The 22,205-nt window shown below is 43.5% G+C and overlaps 1 protein-coding gene across 1 annotated transcript; it reads right to left on the reverse strand.

Annotated features, from left to right (window-relative positions):
* Window positions 1-8,599: 8,599 nt before the first annotated feature.
* On the reverse strand, window positions 8,600-21,343 carry CD48 (CD48 molecule). Its single transcript, XM_010955649.3, has 4 exons — window positions 21,153-21,343; window positions 15,026-15,319; window positions 11,897-12,160; window positions 8,600-9,925 (listed from the first exon to the last, which is right to left on the reverse strand). Exons 1-4 carry the CDS (start codon window positions 21,232-21,234, stop codon window positions 9,846-9,848), a joined length of 720 nt encoding a protein of 239 aa, XP_010953951.1. The 5' UTR covers window positions 21,235-21,343; the 3' UTR covers window positions 8,600-9,845.
* Between the last annotated feature and the right edge of the window lie 862 nt (window positions 21,344-22,205).

The raw sequence follows: 22,205 nt of genomic DNA on the forward strand, positions 1-22,205 counted from the left end.
CTTTTATAGATGAGAGAATTTTTGGAGGTCCCTACTTGGCAGTTTTTGCTAACATCTACTATTTGAAGGGAGGGTATGAAATTCTCTTTATCAGGTTAAGGGAATTCTCATCTACTAAATTGATTCTTTGTCATAAATTTTTTTTTTTACAATTTTTCTTAATTTGTTGAAGTACTTATATACTTTTCCCCCTTTAATTAGTCAATGTGATTAACTACCTGAATAGATAGTTAAACCATTTTTGCATTCCTGTGAGAAACTTATGGTATATCTTATTAGGTTAATAAATTTTATTTGTTAATGTTTTATTTAGAATTTCTATTTACAAATGAGATTGGTCTATAACACAGAGAACTAAAAGAAGAAAAACCATCATTTGGACAACTGAACTCAGAGAAGACTGTATCCATGGCATGACTTCTATGTGCAAGAGTTGGCTATAACTTTAATTGGTTTCTCTTGGGAAGTAGGTAAGTCCGCTTGAGGCTACAGATCTGTTGAGATAAATCAGTTAGGATTAGGATTAGATGAGCACTTAAGAAACCTGAAAGAGTCCCTTAAACAAGATATATGTTTATCATTTTCTCAAACTAAAAGAAGGCGCAGGCAGTTTAGTTTGGTATGGTGATTTTTCATGTATCTCTAGAATATCTGGGATATCTCTAGGATATCATGTTTCTATCATCCTTAGGTTGCGGCCTTTGTCCTCCGGGTCCAAAATGGCTATTGAAGTTCCATCCATCCATTTTTGTCCCAGGTAACAGAATGAAGGGAAAAATGGAAAAATACCTTCCCATTCATTCCCAGAAGTCCCACAGAATTTCTGCTTAGTTAGCAGTGGCTAAAACCACAGGTAGAGGAGTTGGCAAATGCAACCTTTAGATGAATGGCAACATGTCCCACTAAATATCTGGGTTTGTTTGTTTGAGAACAAAAGGAAGATAAATATTTATTTAACAAGCAATTAGGAATCTCTGCCACACAGAGAATGCTTTGATCATGGAAGAGAGGACACTTTGTCATCAGACGTGTGGGAAGGTGAATGCGTACATGCTTGCGAGAACATATGCTTGGCAGTCAAGGAGAAGAGGAAGGACATCTACCAGGATTATGTGCTCATCTTTTCTCTGAGAACAGTTGTCACCAGAGAATTTATTTCTCATGTTTATTGAAAGGTAATCATACATTTCTTGATCTGGGTGCTAATTACACAGGCATGTTTACTTTGTAGAAATTTACCACACATTTTTCAGAACATATGTAATATTCCAATAAAGAAAGATAATGAGAACAGATGACTGGGAGAAAATACTGACTTTTAAGGTTAGTTTTCAACTCCTTCCCTAGTTTTATCCATTTGAGTCACAATACTTTGATCTTATTTTCTCTCCCCTTTACATAGAAATATACAATTATTTAATATATAAATATATTTATAATTATTCTATTATCATTATATTAATACACAATAAAATTTTTATAAATGTATATATTTACCAGGATCATTTCTGAAGCCCATGGATCTACATATGAAGACTTGGTATTGCATTACATAATTTCCTCATATCTAGAAAAAAATCATAAAATAAAATCAAGTTAATATCTGGAATTTTTCAAAGAAATATTTCTTCCTTTCTTTTTTATTGAAGTACAGTCATTTACAATGTGTCGATTTCTGGTGTACAGCATAATGTCCCAGTCATGCACACATATACATATACTCATTTCAATGAAATATTTCAAATTTCATAATTTTCTAGCTTGCCTCCTCATCCTGCAAAAATCTCACATAGAACCACTTCCATCAATACCAGTAACATCCTTCAAAGTTCCCATACACCAGTAAAAGCATTTTTTCAAAACATAAATCTGGTCATGCAACTTCCCTGCTCAAAGCCCATCAATGGCTTGCCAATGTCCTAAGGATAAAAGTCTCAGGACTCTGATATGGTCCCTGCTCCCCAACCAGTCTTGTCTCCTGCCCTGCTTTCCCTAGCTTTCCCAGACACACTGGTCTTCTCTCAGTCTGAATCTCAGGAGTGGCAAATTTTTCCTGAATTACGATTTTCTGAATTCAGTTCTTTATCTTTAGTGCTGGTGCAAGGCAAGAGGAAGTGGGAGGTGAGAGTTAGGGCAGTGTCTCTATAGATGCTTGTCTGTGGGTCTGTCCAACTGTACCAATAACTATCTCTGATTCTACTTGAAAATTCATAAGAGGATGGGGCTGATTCTCCTCAGGCCTTCCCTCTCCAGAGCCCTCACAAGAGACTGGCGAGGGATTATGGGCCCTTTTCAGAATAACTCTTGCCTTTTCAGTTTTTCTCATAAGAAGAACACCACAGCCTACTATGGACATACATAGGAAGTTTTTACTGAATTGTCCACGGGATCTTGAAAGCCCAGGGAACTTCGGAAGAAACAGCGGTCATAGGAATTTGCATATAAAGCGGAATGTCACAGGTCTGCAGACAATTGAAGCTGATTCATCCTGATGGGGAGCCCTAAAAATGTGCACATTGTATCTTGCTACCTAGATGTCAGTGATTAGCTGTTCTCTTGGTTCTTCGAGTCACTCCAAAACCCTTTAGTAAGATTCTCCCCCACTTTTTTTTGTTGTTGTTCGGGTGTTTGGCATACAATCAGTTGATGCAGAAGATACAGTTTCTGCCCTTTCAACACTTTCTCATCTTTTGCAGATACAAACACCCTGGCTTTGACCTGATGATGCTTGAAATTCTCCTTTGCTCAATCAAAGTTGCTTTTGGAGTGGAGAAAGGTAAACTCCGGTCTACAGGATGAGGGAGAAAATGTGAGTCCATTCCATTCTGATTGAGTCTCCTTGCCATTGAACTTTTGAGGCTGATTTTTCTCACTGGTGTTCTTAAGAAATAAGAAGGATAAGAAGGCCACAGTCTTATTAGGAAAATAAGATTTTTCTCATTGATCTCACCCTGACTCTTGCGAAATTAAAGCCCCACACTTACTGTGCTAAGGTACATTTGATACTTTGAGAACTGGTTTATTTTTCAAAAGCCACCTCCCACAATGGCTATTTTCCACTTAGAAATGCAGCAATAGCTTTCTTTAGATACTTTTTTATTCAAACCCCTCCAGCGACCAGATTGGTTTTTCCTTCCAGAGCATCCCTGCCTCATGCTCCTTTCCTCTTTCTTGAAGGCTCCTCCGCACGCACTCCCCTGATCTAACACCTGTTCATTTTTGAGCCGCTAATTCCAAGGGGAAGTTCTCTTTGAGACTCAAAACTAGATTCAGTCTTCCTAGTTTACATTTGCTCAGGTTTCACTAGCTCATCTGTCTAGCAGTTGTCATATCTGACACCTGTAACACTGTCATAATTGAAATTAAATTACTAATTTTCCTTAGTGCAGTCTTTCAGAGTAGAATGTAATCTACATGAAGGCAAGCACTGTGTCTGTCTTTTATGTGCTTTATCTAGAATGGTTTTTGAATCATAGCAGCTGCTTAATAAATTCATATGACCACTTTATTTAATAGTCTAAACTTGGTCGGTTGACAGCTAAAGATCAAAGAATGTCTTTTCCCCCCATTTACATCAGGGCTGTGTCAAACTGTCTTCCATCACTTCAGGATGTTTTGGGAAAATCCCTCAGTTTCATTTTTATCACTTCTAGTAATTTAACAGTACAGTTCAATGTAAAACTCCCCTTTAGCCTCTTCCTGTCACTCCAGCTCAGGCTAGTCTCATGGTCCAAAAGTCTATAATAGGGAGGTGAGTATGGTTTAAACTCCCCCACCCTCCTCCTATTTTACCTCACCCATTTCCAGCTTCTCAAGTGGTTTAAGTCAGAAAGGAAAGGGCCAGACTGTTTCTTAGCTACTTGGCTTCTGTGGTAATCTCTGTGCCTGTGGCTACTACTAACCCACTGTAGCTGCCTTCTCTGACAGACATCTGAATACTGGCTCTTTGATGGCAGCATGGGTGTGAGTGCTTCAGCGTGGTGGGGTTGGGGAGCTCTCCACTGAAGAGTGCTGATGTGGGAGATGTTCTCTGGCTTGGCCTCTTCCTGTCCTCTCCTGATTCAGCTCCCACTGGTGAGGTACCAGGCAACCTCTTACTGCCGGGATCTGCCTACCTGGTGGCCAAAATGGCAAGACAACTCAAACCTGATACTGCCTGCAGAGTCCACTGTGGAAACTCTTACATGTCAAGCAGTGAGTATACAGGCTGCTTCTTCTTCTAGCTCCAATGCCATGTTTCTACCTCAGGGAAAATCAGCAGATTTACTGCCCAACTAGAGAATAAGACATGAGTCTATGCTTCCTTTGCACATCTTAAATCTCTCATGTGGTGTTTTCAGAGCCCCCTTCATTTGGCATTATGGAAAGGGGACATCATTCAGGAGGAAGGGAGGGAAAAGCCACAGTGTCTCCCAACTCTAACAACAGTTTTAGTCCTGATGATTTTCTCCTCACTCCCTCGTCTTCTGTTTATACAGACGTGGGGTGAAGAGTGCTGGGGCGGTTGCTGGGGTAGCAAATGCATCTCAGCCACTTAGACGTGGTGCTACCCCTGACTTATTTGTAGCTCTCTTTAGAATGTGAGGTCTCTTTCTCTTAGCTCTAAATTCGAGGAATTTAGAAAAGTCCCACCAGGAACCCCATTACAAATATCTGTTGAGAGAATGAGCCAATGTGTTTGTTGTACTGTCTGCTCCATAGGGAGCCCCTGCCCAAGCTGGGCTCCCAGGCATGGAGGTCTCTGTCCTTGGAGGCATTTGTCGAGGGGACCACATTTCCAATTTTACTAAAGGAAGAAAGAAACCCTTCAAGGCACTGCCTATCAGGAGCTGTGCCGACCTTCATCAGAACATTAGGGGCAGAAACGGCTGGGTGAAAAACAGGAGTGATGAAAGAAACAATCAATAGGATGAGGTGGAATAGAAGAATGAAAAAATAAGAGATGAGAAGATAGTGGGAACAGAAAGTGAGGGCGACAGAAGTTTGGAAAGGGAAGATGGTGGAGGAGATAGAAGGGAAACTAAGAGTTTGGGGGGAGGGGGAGGGGACCGGGCCCAGCTGGGGATGGGGGAATGGGCAGAGCAGCTGGTGAAAGAGGATAAGGGCCCGTGGTTACCACTTTCCAGCTGGTGCAGGTGGCTCTGAGTGACATTTGTCCCCTCCCCTACCATGCAGTCTCCTGGGGAGGTGGAGGGAGGGGAGAGTAACAGGAGGCTGGTGGGGAGGGCAGAGCACACCTCTCCAGGTGCAGGGGCTGCCGCTTTAACAAATGCACCTGACCATAACACAAAGGCACTGGAAGAGGTCGACCCTGTTTTTCCTGGACAGGAAGTGAGGATAAAGGATGAAACCTAAGAATGTTTTGGTCTCAGCAAGAGTTATGTAAATACATGTGGTCACGGAAAACATTTAAATCCAAACCCCTAATGAAAATTTGGGGACAATTTCCTCTCCCAGCACCCAGCCTTGTTCCCTAAAGGTAAGTGTTCAGGAAAAGTGCTCCATGTGGAGCTGGGCATATAGACAGGCTCCATAAATGTTTGCTCTACTAAGTAGCTCCCAGCTCCGGGCCTCAGCACACAGCACGGCGAGGCACTTGCTAAATATGGGCAGGGAATGAATTCATTGATCCAAGGGGCCAGGTTTAATTTATTTATGCTCCTGCACGGTCCCACCCCTAGGGCGCAATCCAAGCTGTTTGTGCAGAGCCAGATGTGAAGGTTGCATTCTCTCAGTTCACAGGACCTCTTGCTCTTGCAGACCTTCCATGTCACCTTGCGCTCTCTGTTGGGACGAGCTGGTTCCTGGTGGCATAGCCAATGCACCTGGGGACCATGGGAACTTGAAAAGAGCCAATGGAAATTTTAACTTGAGAAGGGAAGGAGGTTATCCAGGAGCAGAGCAAGGCAGGCAGTGGAGGAAAGAAGCAAATCCCACAGACAGAACTAGAACCATGAAGCTAAAGTTCAGAGCCACAAGGACGCTTAGAGACATCTTGTGTTTTGCTGCTCAGCAAGTGGTCAGTGGACAGAGGCACTGGCATCCTCTGGGGTCTTGTTAGACCTGCAGAATCTCCATCTCCACCCAAGTCCTACTGATTCAGAGTTTGCATTTTGACAAGATCCCAAGGTGATTTGCTACAGTGAAAGTGAAAGTTTGAGGAACACTGATCTAATCCCAGACTTTGTAAACTTAAACTTGCTGCCATGGAGTCAGCAGAGGGCAGTGCTGCAGAGTTTGCCAGAGGGAACTGAGAGATAACGTGAAACAACTTGTCCTGAGACTTCAGTTCACATTAGGCTATTCATGGTGAGAATCTGGGGCCAGTGCTAGGATACCTTCTTTGCACAAAGACAAAAGGCTTGAGTTCACTAATAATCACCCCCACTAAGTTATGATGTATAGGAAAACATAGGAGGGGCTGGGGAACACATGAGAATTCATCCCTGTCCTAGAACTTTCAGAGAAGAGATTGTCTTGCTGTAGGATCTCAAGTGTCTTTGAGGCAAACCCAGCTCCATGGCATGTGATCCATGCAATCAAACAGGGTCCTATGCTCAGAAGGGTGCTTGCATTGGGTTTAAGACTCTGCTGTCACCATCCTGAAATTCTTAATAATTTTATCTTTCAACTTGTGTTTTAAGTGAAGTTCACTGGGATAAAGGAGCATGCACATGAGCAGTATGCATGTCAATCACTGATCCTTGTGGCCTCATTCACTTACAACATTCATGGTGCCTTCTTATGCGAACAGAATCCAGTGGACCCATGATAGATGGGAGTTCGTGGGACTCAAAATGAGTACAAGAGAATTGTGTTATGGCAGCCACTGGCTTCCAAAGAGTATTGGTAGAATGTCTGTGCACGTATGAGCTCTGAAATATGAATTGAGTAATTTCAGGGATACTACCTACAAATTAAATGTTCTGGTATTTCATTCAAAACTGACATTACACAATATAACCAGTAAAATTCATAAGAACAATTAAAAATTTTGATTTTCCTTTAGCTAGAACAACATTAATTAACAGATTTAAAAATACCATCCCAAGTAGAGAGAGGCTGTAGAAGAAAGGAAAAAGCTTTATTTTGGTACATTTAATGGCACTTTTTTTCCTGCTTTTTGAACAAAGGGTCCACATTTTCATTTTGCACTGAGCCCCACATATTATGTATCTGGCATTGCCTTGTGGGATGGGAGAGGCAGAGAATCGTTGCTGCCAGTGACCCAGACTGTCTAAGGTGGGATTTGCTGCAAGTTTTCAAGCAACTAAAACCAGTAGAAGCATGATGCCTAGAGAGGTGTGCCTATTCCTTAGAAGCCCAGGAATATGCTGATTTGTGATATAAAATGACATTTCTGGCCTCTTATTACTTCCTCGAGAAATGCTCTTTTATTCCATTATTGTGTGTGTGTGTACATGTGCGTAAGTGTTTGTTTGTCTATGTTTCCCCCCACAAACCCTCCTCCTCTGCCAAAAAAAAAGTGAGGGAAAAAGGAAGGATGTTATGGACAGAAAGGAGACTTAGATGGTCTGACTGGAGAATGCAAGTTGATCAGAGGTGAGTTTGGGATAGGACTGCAGGCTGGACTGAGGGAGAGGGAGGGTGTCTTTGGGAGCTGAGGGTATCTTGTTGTAACAAATAGGACCCAATCTTTTTTATCATGCACGCCCAATGCAACCCAGACAGATGCCTTCCAAGCAATAGCTTGGATCCAAGGCTCCTTGCATTATGCGGTTCGACTTTTGAGTCCCTCATTTCCACATCAATTCCATCCACTTTCTATTGGCTAAAACCCAGGTAAAGGGTCCCAGCTGGATGAAAAGGAAGCTGGGGGAAGTTTTTCTATTGGCTGATGTATTAGTCAGGGTTCTCCAGAGAAATAGAACCAATAGCATACCAGACACACACACTCACACGAGATACACAAGCGCACACACACTCACACGAGATACACAAGCGCGCGCACACACACACATACAGATTTATTATAAGGAATTGGCCCCTGCACTTGTGGAGGCTTACAAGTCCCAAGAGCTGAGTCAGCAAGCTGGAGACCCAGGAGAGCTGATGGTGTAGTTCCAGTCCAAATCCAAGGCAGGAAAACCCAGCTGTGCCAGCCTGAAGGCAGTCAGGTGGGAGGAGTCTTCCTGTAGTTGTGAGAGGGTGGGGCTTTCTGTTCTTTTCAATCCTTCATTGATTGGATGAAGCCCACCCACACTGGAGAGGGTAATCTGCTGTACTCCTGTCTACTGATTCCAGTGTTAATCTCACCCAGAAATATCCTCAGAGACACACCCAGGATGAGGTTTGACCAATGCCTGGGCACCCCTGTGGCCCAGCAAGTAGACACATAAAATGAGCCATCAAAGTCCAGGAGGAAAATGAAAGGATTTGGTGAACACACAGCACTGTCTCTGCCCCAGAGGCAATGAGGAGAGGGGGTAGGAAGGCCGGTTTGGTGTAAAAAGAAAGTGGTCTGTGGTGGGGCAGTTTGCTGAAAGGGGAGAACATCCTTTAGTGACCTTCTCAGCTCAAGGCGCATAAGTGTTACAGAAACGACAGGCCAGTCAAGAAAGAAGCACCACTCGGAGGGTTGGAGTACTCAGATGTATTACGCCGGCGGGCTCAGAGGGGCTTCTGCTCCAAAGCTCTGAGCACCTCCAAGATGTGCACATGAGGTTTTATGGGGTAAAGTACAAGCTTGGGGTATTTAGCCAATAGGCATGGAACAGCTTTAGCAGCATTATCATCACAAAAGTGGAGGCAGGGGGGCAGCCAACAAACATTCCAAAGCCAGATATGTATCTTTGAAAATCCAGCTGGCTAGCAAAAAACATAAACAGCAAACCAACACTGATAAACTTAGATTTACAAGTTAGTCCAGCAGAACTCAGATCAGTATTCCAATACTTAGACTTGTGAGTTATCTTGTTAGCCCAGCCCAGCTTTTCCTTCACATAAGGAGACTTAAAGGAGGGGACCATCTAGCAGACGTTCCAGGTGTTGTGTCAGCGGTGGGCCTGGGGCCTTTACCTTCCTATGATGGAAGGAGCTGGTGAGAGCATTAGTTAATTTGAAGGGGTTTTTGTTTTGTTTTGTTTGGGATCCTGTGACATGTCTAGGACTTGCAGAGCCGCCCACACGGCAACAATGGAGAAAAGAAGAGGAGGAGAAACTGAGCTCCCCATGAAAGGCTGGAGGGGGGCCCTCTTTATGTGGTAGATCAGCGTGCTCAGTTCTGGGAGAGTAAGCCTGACCCCACGTTCCCACAAATCTAGCAAGTATGTTCCTCAGAGAGGCCAGATAAGGCAAACCACTAAGTGGAGACCAGAACTTTCAAGAGGTGAGGAGTCTGACAGCTGGAACCCTAGGAGGTTTGGCGCTGATGCGGCAGAAAGAATCAGAGACGGCACAAGTGAACTCCTCTGCCGGGCTGACGCACCGGGGCCTGTGGTCCCAGCTCTCCCCTACGTATCTCCGAGTTCCAGTTTGTCCAGGCTAATGGAACAGGCCTTGTCCAACAGGTTTGGGATAACTTTGGGAAACCACTTTGGCAATTATATAAAATAATTATTTAAACAAAAAAAATTGCATAATACATTTTGCGCTTTTTTTGTTTTTGGTTGGGAAGAATGTGTGTGTATCTAAACAGGTGTGTTGGGAAACAATTAGGGGATATAAAATAAAATATTACTGTGTTTTTAAAAAATTGATTTGCTAATCTTTGTCGATACTTGAACAATGCACTTTTCCCCATCCCATGGAGCCAGAGCTTCTGTCCTGATGAGGGTGACATCCTGTATCCTTGAAGTTTCACTCCTGAGTTAGAAGAGCTCATCTCAGGTCCATAGGAGGCCAAGAACGGTGGTTACAATGACCACTAGCCAAGCTTCTGTCCAATCTGCTCCAGAGGATGGCGCTGAAAGAACAAGAAAACATCAAGCAGGTGTCTATCAATGTGTTGAGAAGGGGCAGGGACATTGGACATTGGCACTGGAGCTTGTAGGGCAAGAAAATGTGTTTCCTCTGTGAATCCGGTCCCAGTGTGCCTGGGACATCCTCTTCCCAGGCTGCCTCCCCAGATGTAAAGTATAAAGAGTGCAGAAATCCCTTAAATGGCACTAGCTTCACTGAGTCCTGTGCTTGAAGGCACCGTTGGCACCGGGCCTGGGAAAGAATCACTCTCCTGCCCTGGACAGCTCCGCAGTAGGGCAGAGCGTTAGGTGCAGGCAGCTGACCATATAATACTATGCGTGACTAACCTTAGGGAAGGAAGGACTACTTCTCTTCCCAGTTTCTCCACAATACTAACCACCTGTGCCAACTAAGAGGAAAAAAGGGAAAGGAAAAGAGAGATAGAAAGGAAAGTGAAGAGATAGGGAAGGAGAGGGCTGGGGAGGGAAGGAGAGCAGAGTAATAAATTAAGGAAGGGGAATTAGGAATGCTTTTCTAGAATTTGGGTGACTCTAAAGTGACAAGATGGGCTTAGCCCTTCCAAAAAATAGATGTGTTACTGCTTCCATCTTCTCTGTGGATGAACAGTTACCTTCATTCTATAGAAGACCAGGATTGTGTCCCTTCCTTTTTCTGTATCTCAGGATATGGTGTTGATTGGAACTACTCTGCCAACTTGTGGTCTTGTGGTCAGACACCAAGTGTCATTTGGGTCTGTTTTGGCAGAAAAGAAGAGCTTATCAAGAAAGACTAGAAGAAGACAGCTGGGAAGAACACAGAAGAGCTTGCATTTCCCATATTTCATGTGCGGGAGCAAAGGCAAAGCAATCAGCACAGATGGGAAGAGCAGACTGGGCGGAGGAAGACCATGAATGAGCAATGTCCCCAGGGGCCATAGTCCCTGATGACTGGGCGTGACAAGGATCTCAGGTGGATGTTGGTGCCACGGGTGTGAGTTATTCTGGAAGGATATGCATACCAGGGCCTGGAGGGCTGTGATTTAAGGGGTGTGGCAGTACAGGATCCAGAATGCTGAAGATAGTGATCCAAATTTATTACAATGTCCCCAAAACCTCTAGTATCTCTAGAATTGAAGGGATTGGGCCTAATTTAGCCACCATTGACTGAAGACTTAACAGGTACTGTGCTAGGTAGTCATCTGTGTTGTTTGATCTGATCCTCATAACCGTACAAGATAAGAACTATTATTTTGTCTGTTAGTTCCAAAGGACATGGCTTCAAGAAGCTAAATAATTTGTTTAGCTAGTAAGGGACAATCTCAGGATTAATACCAGCTATAACAGACTCCCAAACCTACAATTGTAGCTACCCAACTATGGGACCTGGTAAGGTTTGAGAGAGAGAGCTAGGAGTGATGCTCTAATGAGTGGACCCTCCCAGGAGACAGAGAAATCAGAAACATGAAACCCAGGAGCATACACCTGGGGAAGAACAGAAGGTCTCTACCTTAGGATCAGACTCTTAACGCCCAATCATCCCCTGCTCTCACCCACACTCATCCATTTGGTCCCTCTTCCCTTTGCTGTCTGCCAGAAACCTCTCTGTGCTCCTGCCTGACAGCGTCTGGACTGAGCCCCCATGTGCCCTTTTGCCCCTCAGATTGCCCTGCAATGACCCTGGCTTTAGATTCTAGGACCGAGCACTGTTAGAGCAGGGCAGAAGGGGACATCAGAGACCCTGTGCCTGTCGCCCTTGACAGATGAGAACACCACCGGACTCCACAAAGAGGTGAGCCTGCTGAGAGGTGGTGGTAGAGCTGTCAGGAGAACCCAAGTCCGCCATGTCTCACAGACGCCTTGGGATTCTCCACCTAGCTTGGTGCCAGGAGGCTGAATAAGATCCCCTCACCTTTCTTCAATCAAGAAAACATAAGTTATGCTGTGCCTACCTCAGCTCCCTTGGGAGTATTTCTTACCGGGTTTACAGGGTGAGGTGAAGTAGACCGTGTTGTTTTGACTGCTTACAGGATTGCCGACTTGGCACGTATAAGACTGGGAGTAGTTTTGTGGCGTAACAATGATTTCAAGCACACTCCTCTGGAGCTCTTTTGGAAAAGGCCCTGAATCCCGATACCAGGTATAGTTTACAGGCTGGTCCTGGATCACACAGGACAGAGTCAGGTAACAGTTGTTCATTTCCTGTGCCTTCTCAATTTTTATGACGGGCTTCGGTACAGGATCTGAAGATGAAGATGTGATAAGTTGAGACAACGGATTCATGCATCCATGAGGCATTTATGCTACGAGAGTTTAGCCAACAAAGTACACAGGGAGCTAGGGAGGGGCCCCGGAGGGTGCAGGAGCAGAGTCATGGAGAAGAGTTCCCTGCAGGGGGAGCCCGTGAGCAGCATTGACCTCTGGAGGCTTCAGACAGAATAGCTACTCTTTGGGGCAAAGCTAAGCTGAATCCAGAAGAGGGAGCCGTGCACCCAGAAACAAAATTGGGTTATGCCCATCCACGGGCCAGAAAGAACAGTAAAGTTTTAGTAAAGAGCTCAGCTGGAGTCAAACTTGATATCCCAACTGTCTGAGTCTCTCAGGGCCCCTTCTCCAGCAATGGCCCACAGCTGTCACCTTGGCCCAATGATCCTTCAAGAGTTCTTGGACTTAGATTCAGCAAGAGTTCTAGGGTAAGAGGTACCGCCCTACACATGGCAAAGGCATTTCCTGGACTCTGGCAGAACTGCAGAGAAGAACTTCATGGAACTCCCAGCACATGCCAGTAGGCATGCACAGCATTGTGTCTGCTAACTTTGGTATTTCAGTGCCCGCCACAGAGCAGGTATTCTGTAAGTATCTGATGAAAAGGATAGGTGGGTGGATGGAAGGAGCAGTTACGAGAATAGAATGTCCAAAACACTAGCTTTGCAGTGAGACCAGTCTGGGGCCTAGACTGGGCTCTGGTGGAGTGACATTGGGCAAACTAATCAACGCCTTTAACTTCCTTCTCTTAGGTAAAATGATTCTACCACCTAGCACAAGGTTAGTAAGATAAAAATGGCCTTGTCCAGGGGGAAGTGCTTTTTGCAGCGTGTTAGGGTTATGTGCTCGTTGGAGGTCATAGCATCTTCACGGCTGTCGCTGTAAAGCCAGCTGGGATGAGAGGTAATCCCAGCACCTGCCCTTTCCTTGGCTAAGACTGTTTTATGAAATCCCCTGGGATCTTTCCCTTCTGGTCAAGGATAAAACACCTGCAGAATCAACACAGCTTAGATGGCATAGGATTAAAATGTGGCAGAGAATTAACCAGATCAGAGCTGGCCTCTGGGTTGTATGTCTGTGGGTGGCAATGGAAGCACTGTCACCTGGCTTCCTGAACCTCTGGGTCCATCTCCTCCTTAAAACTTTCTCAGATTGCTGAACTCCTCTTGTGTTACACGAAGAATTTCATACTGTTTTTTCGTACTTCCTGTAGTCTAGCCTCAAGTCTTAAACCTTCCGCATTTCTCAAGGTGAGAAACACAGCACTGGGCACTTTGTGGACTGAGCCAGCTTGGGTAGTCTGACTCCAAGATGCCCCTTTGAGCTGTTAGAAATTGCTGGGCAGATTGAAGGATGATTCTTCTGCTAATTGCATCTTGAGGGTCTTATCCTTGGGCAGGTGTACCAAAGTCAAGCCAGTTTGTGGATTTTAAAATATTCAGAAATTTTGTAAGCTGGTTGTGAAATCATTAGTAGCTTGGAGTTGGCTGTGGTGGGAGTATTTACCACAAAAATTGGTAAACGATATAAATTTTGGATTTTTTTTGAAAACCACTGAAGAGCCTTTGCATCTTTTCTGTTCCCAGGACTACCTGAATTTGCAGGTCATATGACACGGAGGAAGTGAGTGAGAGGGAATTCTAGCCACTCAGACTCCAGGGATCGTCTGGCTGGTGCGATGTGAATATATACAATATTCTTCATTTGCACTGTTTAAGCATTTTAAAAGTGTTTTCACTTTCATTGTCTACTTTGATTCTCATGACATCCTAAAAGGATATAATTATCCTCATGATATGATGAGGAACCCAAGTCTCTGATCTGCACAGCTCTCCTGGATGTTTGCCAAGCCCCTCTTCTCTAATAATTGCCCACCTCAGCCCCAGGGAGGCCTCTCCAAGAACCATATTTCTGCTTTATAACCTGAATCTCTAGGCCATAACTGTTTAAATCACATACCTGAACCAAGCTGGGTTAATCAGTTTCTCTCCCTGGAGAATTTCAACCAGGGGATAGGCTTTGAGAGATAGATCATGTAAGTGGCAGGAATCCACTGGCATAATCCACAGATTCCAGAGGCTGGGGACTCTGGACTGGCCCTGGTTCTCATTCTTCCTCCCTTTCAGCCCTTCTTGACTCTTTTGAACTCCTTAAATTGCTTTAAATAGTCCTAGTTTCTAAAAAACAAATTCTCCTTTTTTGGTTAAAGGTATAACAAAGTGTTTTCTATTACCTGCTGTCAACAGAACTTTACCTCATATGGGCAGATGTGTTAAGATCTTTCTCTAAGGTCATACAGTTAGTAAGTGACTGATCCAGGTTTTGAACTTGAACCAAATCTGTCTGACTCCAAGTGTAATGTTCTGGTCTGTATTTCATACATACTGGTTAGGCGAGCACTATGAGTGGAAGTTTTTGTCCCACCCATTCTGAAAGGTAAAAAACCCTCCTGAACCACTGAATTCACCCAATCCTTTATCTCTTCTAACTCTTCCTTTACATTTGATGACATCTTTGTTCAGATATGTTATTCAGATGAGCTCAGAACTGATTTGGTTTGATCATAGGACAGCATGAAGAATAGAGAGGAAATAATCTCTATTGTTTTCTTTCTCTTCAAATTTTAGATTCACTAATGTCAGAAGAGGTTTTAAATGTCCCAAAGTTATGTATTTTGGGGTCTGCTGGCCCAGGCTCATTCTCAAGTGGAGATATGAATTAAGCCTATCCTGAGGTTTCTCTGTCCTCTTCCCGGGGAGAGTCCTCATGATTCCCAGAAAGCCTCCCCATGGTCCATCCAGAGCCCTGGAGTGGGGGCTGGACCTTTGGCTCCCCTAACTCACCATACACCATCAGTGTGACCATCCATTCATTCTCATTCCCAGCGTTGTACAGCATCTTCAGGAGGTAGGTGCTGCTGTCATCTTTCTGGACCTTGTAGATATTCAGTGCACCAGTTTGAATATCAAGGGTGGCCCTGCCCTTAAATTTAGTATTGAAGTACTTTGGCTCACCATGCTCCCGTTCCACAATCTTCTGGTCAGTAGTATAAAACCATGTGAGTGAGTGGTAGCTCTCAGGCAAACCGGAAATTTTCAGACTCACGTTGCTGCCAGAGACTGCAAGTTCTAAACGATCTGCCAATGAGAGAATGAGACCCATCTTAGAGAAAGCAGAGCTACTCGATGGTCCAGGCTTTGGCCTGGGCTGGTGCAACAAGGAAGGAAGAGATTTTTGCTTGGGAGCAGTGAGTATGCTCTTCATCAGAGAGCCTGACCCCTGATCAGGAATTCAGTGTAAGTTGGAGCTTGAGAAGTGGGCATGCGGACAGGGGATGTTGCTTATAATCTATCTAGTTCTGCCCTCAGGTGATAAAGATAAAGAACACAGAGGCTGGCCCCAGCTCTCTCCCTTACTCTCTTACCAGTACATTTTCAAATACGTGACAAGTCACGTCTCCTGTCTGTGCTTGTGTTCCCCGAGGTTCAGTTGCGTTCTCCAGCAGTAGGTAAGAAGCAAGATTGGTGTGAAACAGGAGCCAGAGTTATTCAGTGGCAAAGTATTATAGAAGCGTGGGACCATTTTATTAATAAAAATATTGGTTATTTTTCTGGCTTTCGTGATTTTTGCAGTAGTGGTTGGTTTTTTTTTAAAAAAAAAAAAACTTATGATCCATTGGGATTTCTTTTCTCCTTCTAACTAAATTCAATTTTTGTTCCTATTTGTATTTTTGTAGCCTGTTCTTTATTTCATAAGGGTACCCTAAATTGTATAAGCCTCGGTTCTAACAAACTTCATTTGGTGAAGGCGAGGAGAAAGAAAAGATGACAGCTAGGAGATACAAGATGAAGGGAGGTTTATTGATTTTTTTTGTGGAGGGAGGTGTATATGTATAAGTATATATATATATAGACTGAGAAAGGGCAGTAGAAAGAAGCTAAGAGTAGAGGAGAGGGAGTATGACCTATATGACTCTGGTCTCATGTACTGTCACACGCAATCTCACGTTGTTTAACTGCGTATCTATACCTAGCTATTTACTTTCCACATGTCTATCATTTCTAAAAGCATTCTTTTCAATAAAGATAAAAATGCCTCTGTCCCCAGGGCTTTCAAGTCATTAATCCTGTAAACCATCCATCTATCCTTTCAACTACAATTTACTGAGGATTTAACCTATGCGTGGAGCACACACAGACAAACGTAGGTAATATTTCCCACGGTGCTTCTGATTGGTCTATTCCATACTTTATCGTCTCTCTGACATAATCAATTTAGTCCAAGCAACAGTATTTGAAGAATGACTCTTATGTGCCAGGCAGGCCCTGTGCTAGGCTCTGATACCAACAATGCAGACAGAGTCTCTGGCTTCTTGGAGCATACAGTCTAGCAGGAGATTCTCTTCAGGATTTAAAAGTCACTAGACATATATTCTAGACTTGTTCTCATTCTGTTATTTGTTTCCATGCGAATTAAGAGAAAGGGTGATAATAGACTGCCTAGGTCAGTGTTTTTCAATCTTGGCACTCGTGACTTTTTGGCAGAGAATTCCTTTTTGTGGAGAGCTGTCCTTGTACATTGTAGGATGTTTAGCAGCCTCCCTGGCCTCTGCCACTAGATACCAGTAGCATCATTCCAAGTATGATCATCAAAATGTCTCCATACAATGCCAAATCTTCCCACCTTCATTCTTGTTGAGAATTGCTGGCCTAGGTCATTCTTGGCAGACTCTCCAACAAATCTCAGACATATGCTTAGGAAGGTAATGCAACCCACAGTTAACCACTTTATATCTCAGTGAGAAGTCACAGCCAACCACCAGGATGGCTTCTTGGGAACTGTTACACATAGATGGTGGAGGAGGGAAGAAGGAACGATACAATATCCTGCGCACGCCTGTATCTTAGCACTTAAATCATATTGAAATGATCTGTTTAATGTCTATTACTTGCTTCTATAACCAGACTGTAAGCTTCCTAAGGACAAAAAATGAATCTTATGAGTCTAACTCATTTTACATTGTAGTATGATGGTTAAGAACATGGCTTTGGAATTACACTGTTCTAAATCTGGCCCTGCCACTTACTAGCTGTGTAACTGGAGCATTTTACCTAACCTCTCTGACTTTGTTTTAGTATTTATCTTACAGAGTTTGTGATGGTTAAGTTTATGTGTCAGCTTAGTTAAAGGATGCTCAGATAGCTAGTAAACATTGTTTCTGGATGTGTCTTTCAGGGTATTTCTGGAAGAGATTAACATGTGAATCAGTAGATTTGAGTAAAGATGACCACCTTCACCAGTGCTGGTGCATCCAATCTGTTGAGGGCCCAAATAGGACAAAAAGGCAGAGGAAAAGTAAATTTGCTTTCTTTGAGCTGAGACATTCATCTTCTCCCACCCTTAGACATTAGTGTTCTAGTCCTTGGACCTTTGGACTTGCACTAGGACATACGCCGTTAGCCTCCCTGAAGCCTCTTTGTGGAAAGAAGAATGAGGATGAGTCCACTGAGAATGAAGGGTACCAAGCATGGAGATTCGAGTTGTGAGTCTGTGTATTCTCAGGCCTGTGGATTTGTACTGGAGCTACACCAGTAGATTTCCAGGCCTTTGTCTTGCAGATAGTAGATCATGGGACTTCTCCAGAGAAGTACATGACATGGATTATGTGTCCATAATTGCACGAGTCAGTCCCTCATGATGAGTCTCTTTCTATGTGTTTATATGTGTCCCACTGGTTCTGTTTCTCTGAGTAACCCTGACTCACAATTACACAAATAAAAATGCTTAGAATACAATTTAATTAATACAAATAATCAATTAATATACATAAAATACTTAGAATAATACTTAGAAGGTTAGTAATTATTCAATAAATATCATGTAGTTTTATTTTATTATAATTATTTACATTATTTTTTGTATCCATAACATCTAGTACTATGCACAAATTATTGAGATGTTTAATAATTGCCTGTTGAACTTATTTTACCAAAACAGTGGTAAAATAAGGACTAGACTAATAATGTATCTTGTAGGAATGAATCTGAAAGAGTGAAGAATGTGGAAGAAGGGGCCTAAAATCCAAAAACATTTTAGCAGCTCCTGAAGAAGATTTCACTTGTAGGCTAGGTCTAAAAGTAAAAGACATAAGCATGGACAAAAGATAACACAAAACCGGGTCTTTGGCCTAGGACATGTGATGATAAGAAAGCGAGGCCCCGGCACCATGGTTAGACCAGAGAACTTACCAGGTGCTTCCTTGGGGAAGGAGGAAATGAGGATGAGTCCAATGAGGAATGAAGAGTACAGAGCACAGAGACTCAAGTCATGATCCAGGCCCAGTTCTAAGACACATCCTTTCTCCTTGTGAGAATGGAGTCTGCTTTATAACAATGAGATCTTGTTTGTCCAGGGTATCCCCCAACATACTAAAAAGAACATACAACCAAAGTACAAGAGAGACACACAGTCACTTAGATTGTGAGCTTCTCAAAGGCAAAGACCATGTCTTACTCAACTCTGAATCTCCATAATACCTGGCCCACATTTGGTTTAGTATAGTATAAGTGAGTGAATGAATAGAGGGACAAAATATATTCTTTGTCTTCTCTTCATAACTTCCTACTAGTCATAAATATTGTTCATATTTTTGCTTCCCATTTAGCTTCCTCTTGCTTACTACTTAAGACTAGTTTGGACTGAAAAGGTGGGAAGGAAAGAAAGAGATAAACAGGGGCCGCTCAGGTTGGTTTAGGAAATAGGGGTGCTACAGCATTAAGGCCCAAAAAAGTGAGAATCTTTGGATAGAAGATGGATGGGAAAGTTTGAGAAGACTAAAGAGGGCAGGAAAGGAGGCTGTACGAAGCATTGCTATAGCTTATAAATTGGATTCCCATTAACATCTTTTGAAAGACTACAAGTAGAAATTTGAGTTACCACTTAACTACTTATGGCCAATGGACTGTGTTTCTTAAGTATCATAATGTGCCCAAACTGGGCCAGTGCAGCAGCCCTGTCTTGTGGCTAGGTCCTGAAAAAATAAATAAAAGATGACTATCATAACATAGACAGCAAAAAACAAACAAACAAACAACAACAACAAAAAAAAAACATAGACAGCAGAAGAGCAGTGGTCTTCCAGGCTCTTATCTGTCTCAGATTGTGTGTGTCACAATCACAGAGTAATTGCTTTATTTCATTTGATCCTAATAATAACCCCTTGAAGAAACAGGGTTATCAAGCATCTACCATAATAGAGTTGAGAAAGTTGAGACTTGGGAAGCTTTTATGATTTATAGAAAATCCTGTGGCATGGAACTCAGAGCCCAAGTCTTATGAACATACTGTTCTCACCACACTCTGCTAGTGTTGTGGGGAGACAAGGAGGATGCCCAGTAGTGGTGAGGATGTCCTGAGATCAGAGAGCTGAGAAACTCAAGTCTAAGGAGGGATGAAGTAGGAGATTTAAAAATACTTCTCAAGTTTTTCTACAAAAGCATCCCTGACCAGGAAGGAGAGAACTACTACATCCCCAGGAAGATCTGGACAGATAGCCTGAAATGAAGTTCTTTCAACTCATTTATTCATAGGATTAACGGTTATTTATTGAGCCCATGCCATATTCTAGACACTGTGCTAGGTTCAGCACTGGACAAGGTCCCTCTCCTCACAGAGTTCAAGGAGACAGATGATCAAACAAGCAATTCACCAACCATAACCTGAAGCTTGAAGCATCTAGGAGGAAGTCATGTGATAATGAAAGGCTAAGGGAGGGGCTAGAGAGAGGAGCGTGCAGGAAATTTTAGGCAGAAGGAAAGGCATGTATTTAGAACTAGAGATAAGAAAGCACCTTCCTCATGGCAAACAGCCAAGTTAAATTTAGATGAAATGTAGTTATGGGGGCAGGGGAGTCATAAATTGGGGATAAAATGACCATCCATAGTCATAATCTAAGCATGAAGAGGTTTAGACACATCGACCTCATGTCTAGAGAAACTCCTGAAATATTCCAGCTCTCCTGGCATCTCTCTTTCCCAACCACTGGATGAATACTTCACCCCACCTCTGACACCCGAGGTCATATGAGTGTTCTATGAGTTAAGTCAGCCCCATGGAGCCCACATAGCCACGAGTGTCCTGAAATCATCATGTCTCTAGACTTTCTCAGTGTAGTGAGCAAAATTTGCCACCTTCAGTTATGTCTCTTTGGCATAATGTCTCTTAACTGCTTTAAGCTGGTTATTGTCTAAGGAAACAGCAGACATGGTAAACACTCTGAAAACCAAGTAGTTCACCTTTTGTAAGAAACATTCACATCTGTAGGAGAAATACCCACTTGTAAGGGCATAGGGAAAGTTAGCTCAGTCCCTCAGCACACAAGGGGGACCAGAACAAACAGTATGGCAGACGAATGAACCTTAACTCTGAATCAGATGTTTGGGGGTTCATCTGATACTGAAGCCTCTGCTCAGACTCTCATTCAGAGACTAGACAGAGCAACCCTTTCCAAGTTTTCTTTCCCACAATTTTGATCTCTCTCTGGGACAACGACAACATCATTTACCTTTGCTCAGTACATAACTCTTTGCACAGATAGAGATCTCAAAGAAAGCCTCAGGGAGCACAGCGTGGCTGAGCATAAAATGTGGCGGCCACCAGTGTAGAGCTTCCTGTTATTCAAAACTCAAGAAAACTTCATAAACTACAAACTGGGACTAACTGCCAGGGGCCTACTTCCCCATCTCACCAGGGTCTTATTTTTGTCACATCCTCTTGGGGAAGGAGATGGAGCCTGATTCTCCAAGGCTAAAGAAGGCTCCCCAAGCTCACCACAGCCCTGCCACCAGGGCAAAAATATCTGCTGCCTGGAAATCCTGCCCCACTTCCGGGATGGAGCCACCCCCCACATTCCTTTTTCCATCTGACTATGCCTACAGGGCACAGCACAGGCAGAGAAGCTGAAGAAAGTACCTTGAATGTTGGTTGCCAGGAACAGATGGGGCAGCAGTAGAAGTCCCAAAGCCGGATGCCATTTCCTTCTCCTGGAGCACATGCTCCAGAACTTCTTAGGAACTCTGGAGACAGTCTAGAACCAGGCTAGAAAAGGACTGAGGCCTCTCTTGACCACATAGCTTGAGGTTAGAGAAAAAACCCAGCAACTGATGGGTGGGGCCCCGGGACCAGAAACAGGAAGTCTCACAAGTTTTGGGGTGTTTTTTGTTTTTTCTTTTTGAGGGCCCTGAAGGGGAAATAAGAAATGGCTAATTTTTAGATTTATTTTTACTGCTTGCTTTTAGAACAATCAGCAAACCTGACTGACCAGACACTTCTCCCAGCCCCAGACTCATTTTTAAAGCTAAAGTTATTGATTTCCCCATTTGTTTTACCTTACTCTGGCAACTGAAATTTACAATCATGTTTGGATTCTGAGACATTCCCCCAGGAAGGGAGTCATGGGACAATGATCTCAGGAGATTGACCAGACCCTCTGAAGTTCCTCCTGGCACCTGGTAAGTCTGATCAGATAAAGAAGTTCGTGGGCTGATGACCCTCCAGACCACTGGGTGGTCCCACGATGCTGGAGAGACTCCTGAGATTTAGGAGGAAGCTTCACCAGAGATTGTTGTTGAGTAATATCACTTTTTTACACCCCAATTTGTTCACTATATAATCACTAAGCCCCAACCCTAAGATGGATTCACAGTGTTGAAGGCACTAGCCTGCTGTGAGTCCCCTTTGCCCGGCAAAGCAATAAAGCTGCCTCTTTTCTTCTAAACTCTAAGACCCTGCCTCTGTGTTATTTGGCTCATCAGGGACGGGGGCTGATTTTTTGGCAACAGCACCACAGAATTAACAATTTTATTTGAATCTGTTTTCTGATGAGAGGATCCATCCAGAGAGGGATCAGTTCTCAGAAAAGTTTAAAAGCCCCTGATAGAGGCTTCCCTGTCAGGAATTACCCTGATTAGTCCAGAGGCTACAATTAGCAGGTACCTACCCATGGGGATTTCTGGCCTGAGCAAC

Source organism: Camelus bactrianus, chromosome 21 (assembly GCF_048773025.1).
Source record: "Camelus bactrianus isolate YW-2024 breed Bactrian camel chromosome 21, ASM4877302v1, whole genome shotgun sequence".
NCBI classification, from domain to species: Eukaryota; Metazoa; Chordata; class Mammalia; order Artiodactyla; family Camelidae; genus Camelus; species Camelus bactrianus.

Bases quoted from the DNA above. Each gene is read 5' to 3' on its own strand.
- CD48 (XM_010955649.3), bottom strand. From the start codon at position 21,234: ATGTGCTCCAGGAGAAGGAAATGGCATCCGGCTTTGGGACTTCTACTG. The intron at 15,320-21,152 runs GTACTTTCTTCA...TCTCATTGGCAG, and splicing joins CCTGGCAACCAACATTCAAG to ATCGTTTAGAACTTGCAGTC. The intron at 12,161-15,025 runs GTGAGTTAGGGG...CTTCATCTTCAG, and splicing joins GGTCACACTGATGGTGTATG to ATCCTGTACCGAAGCCCGTC.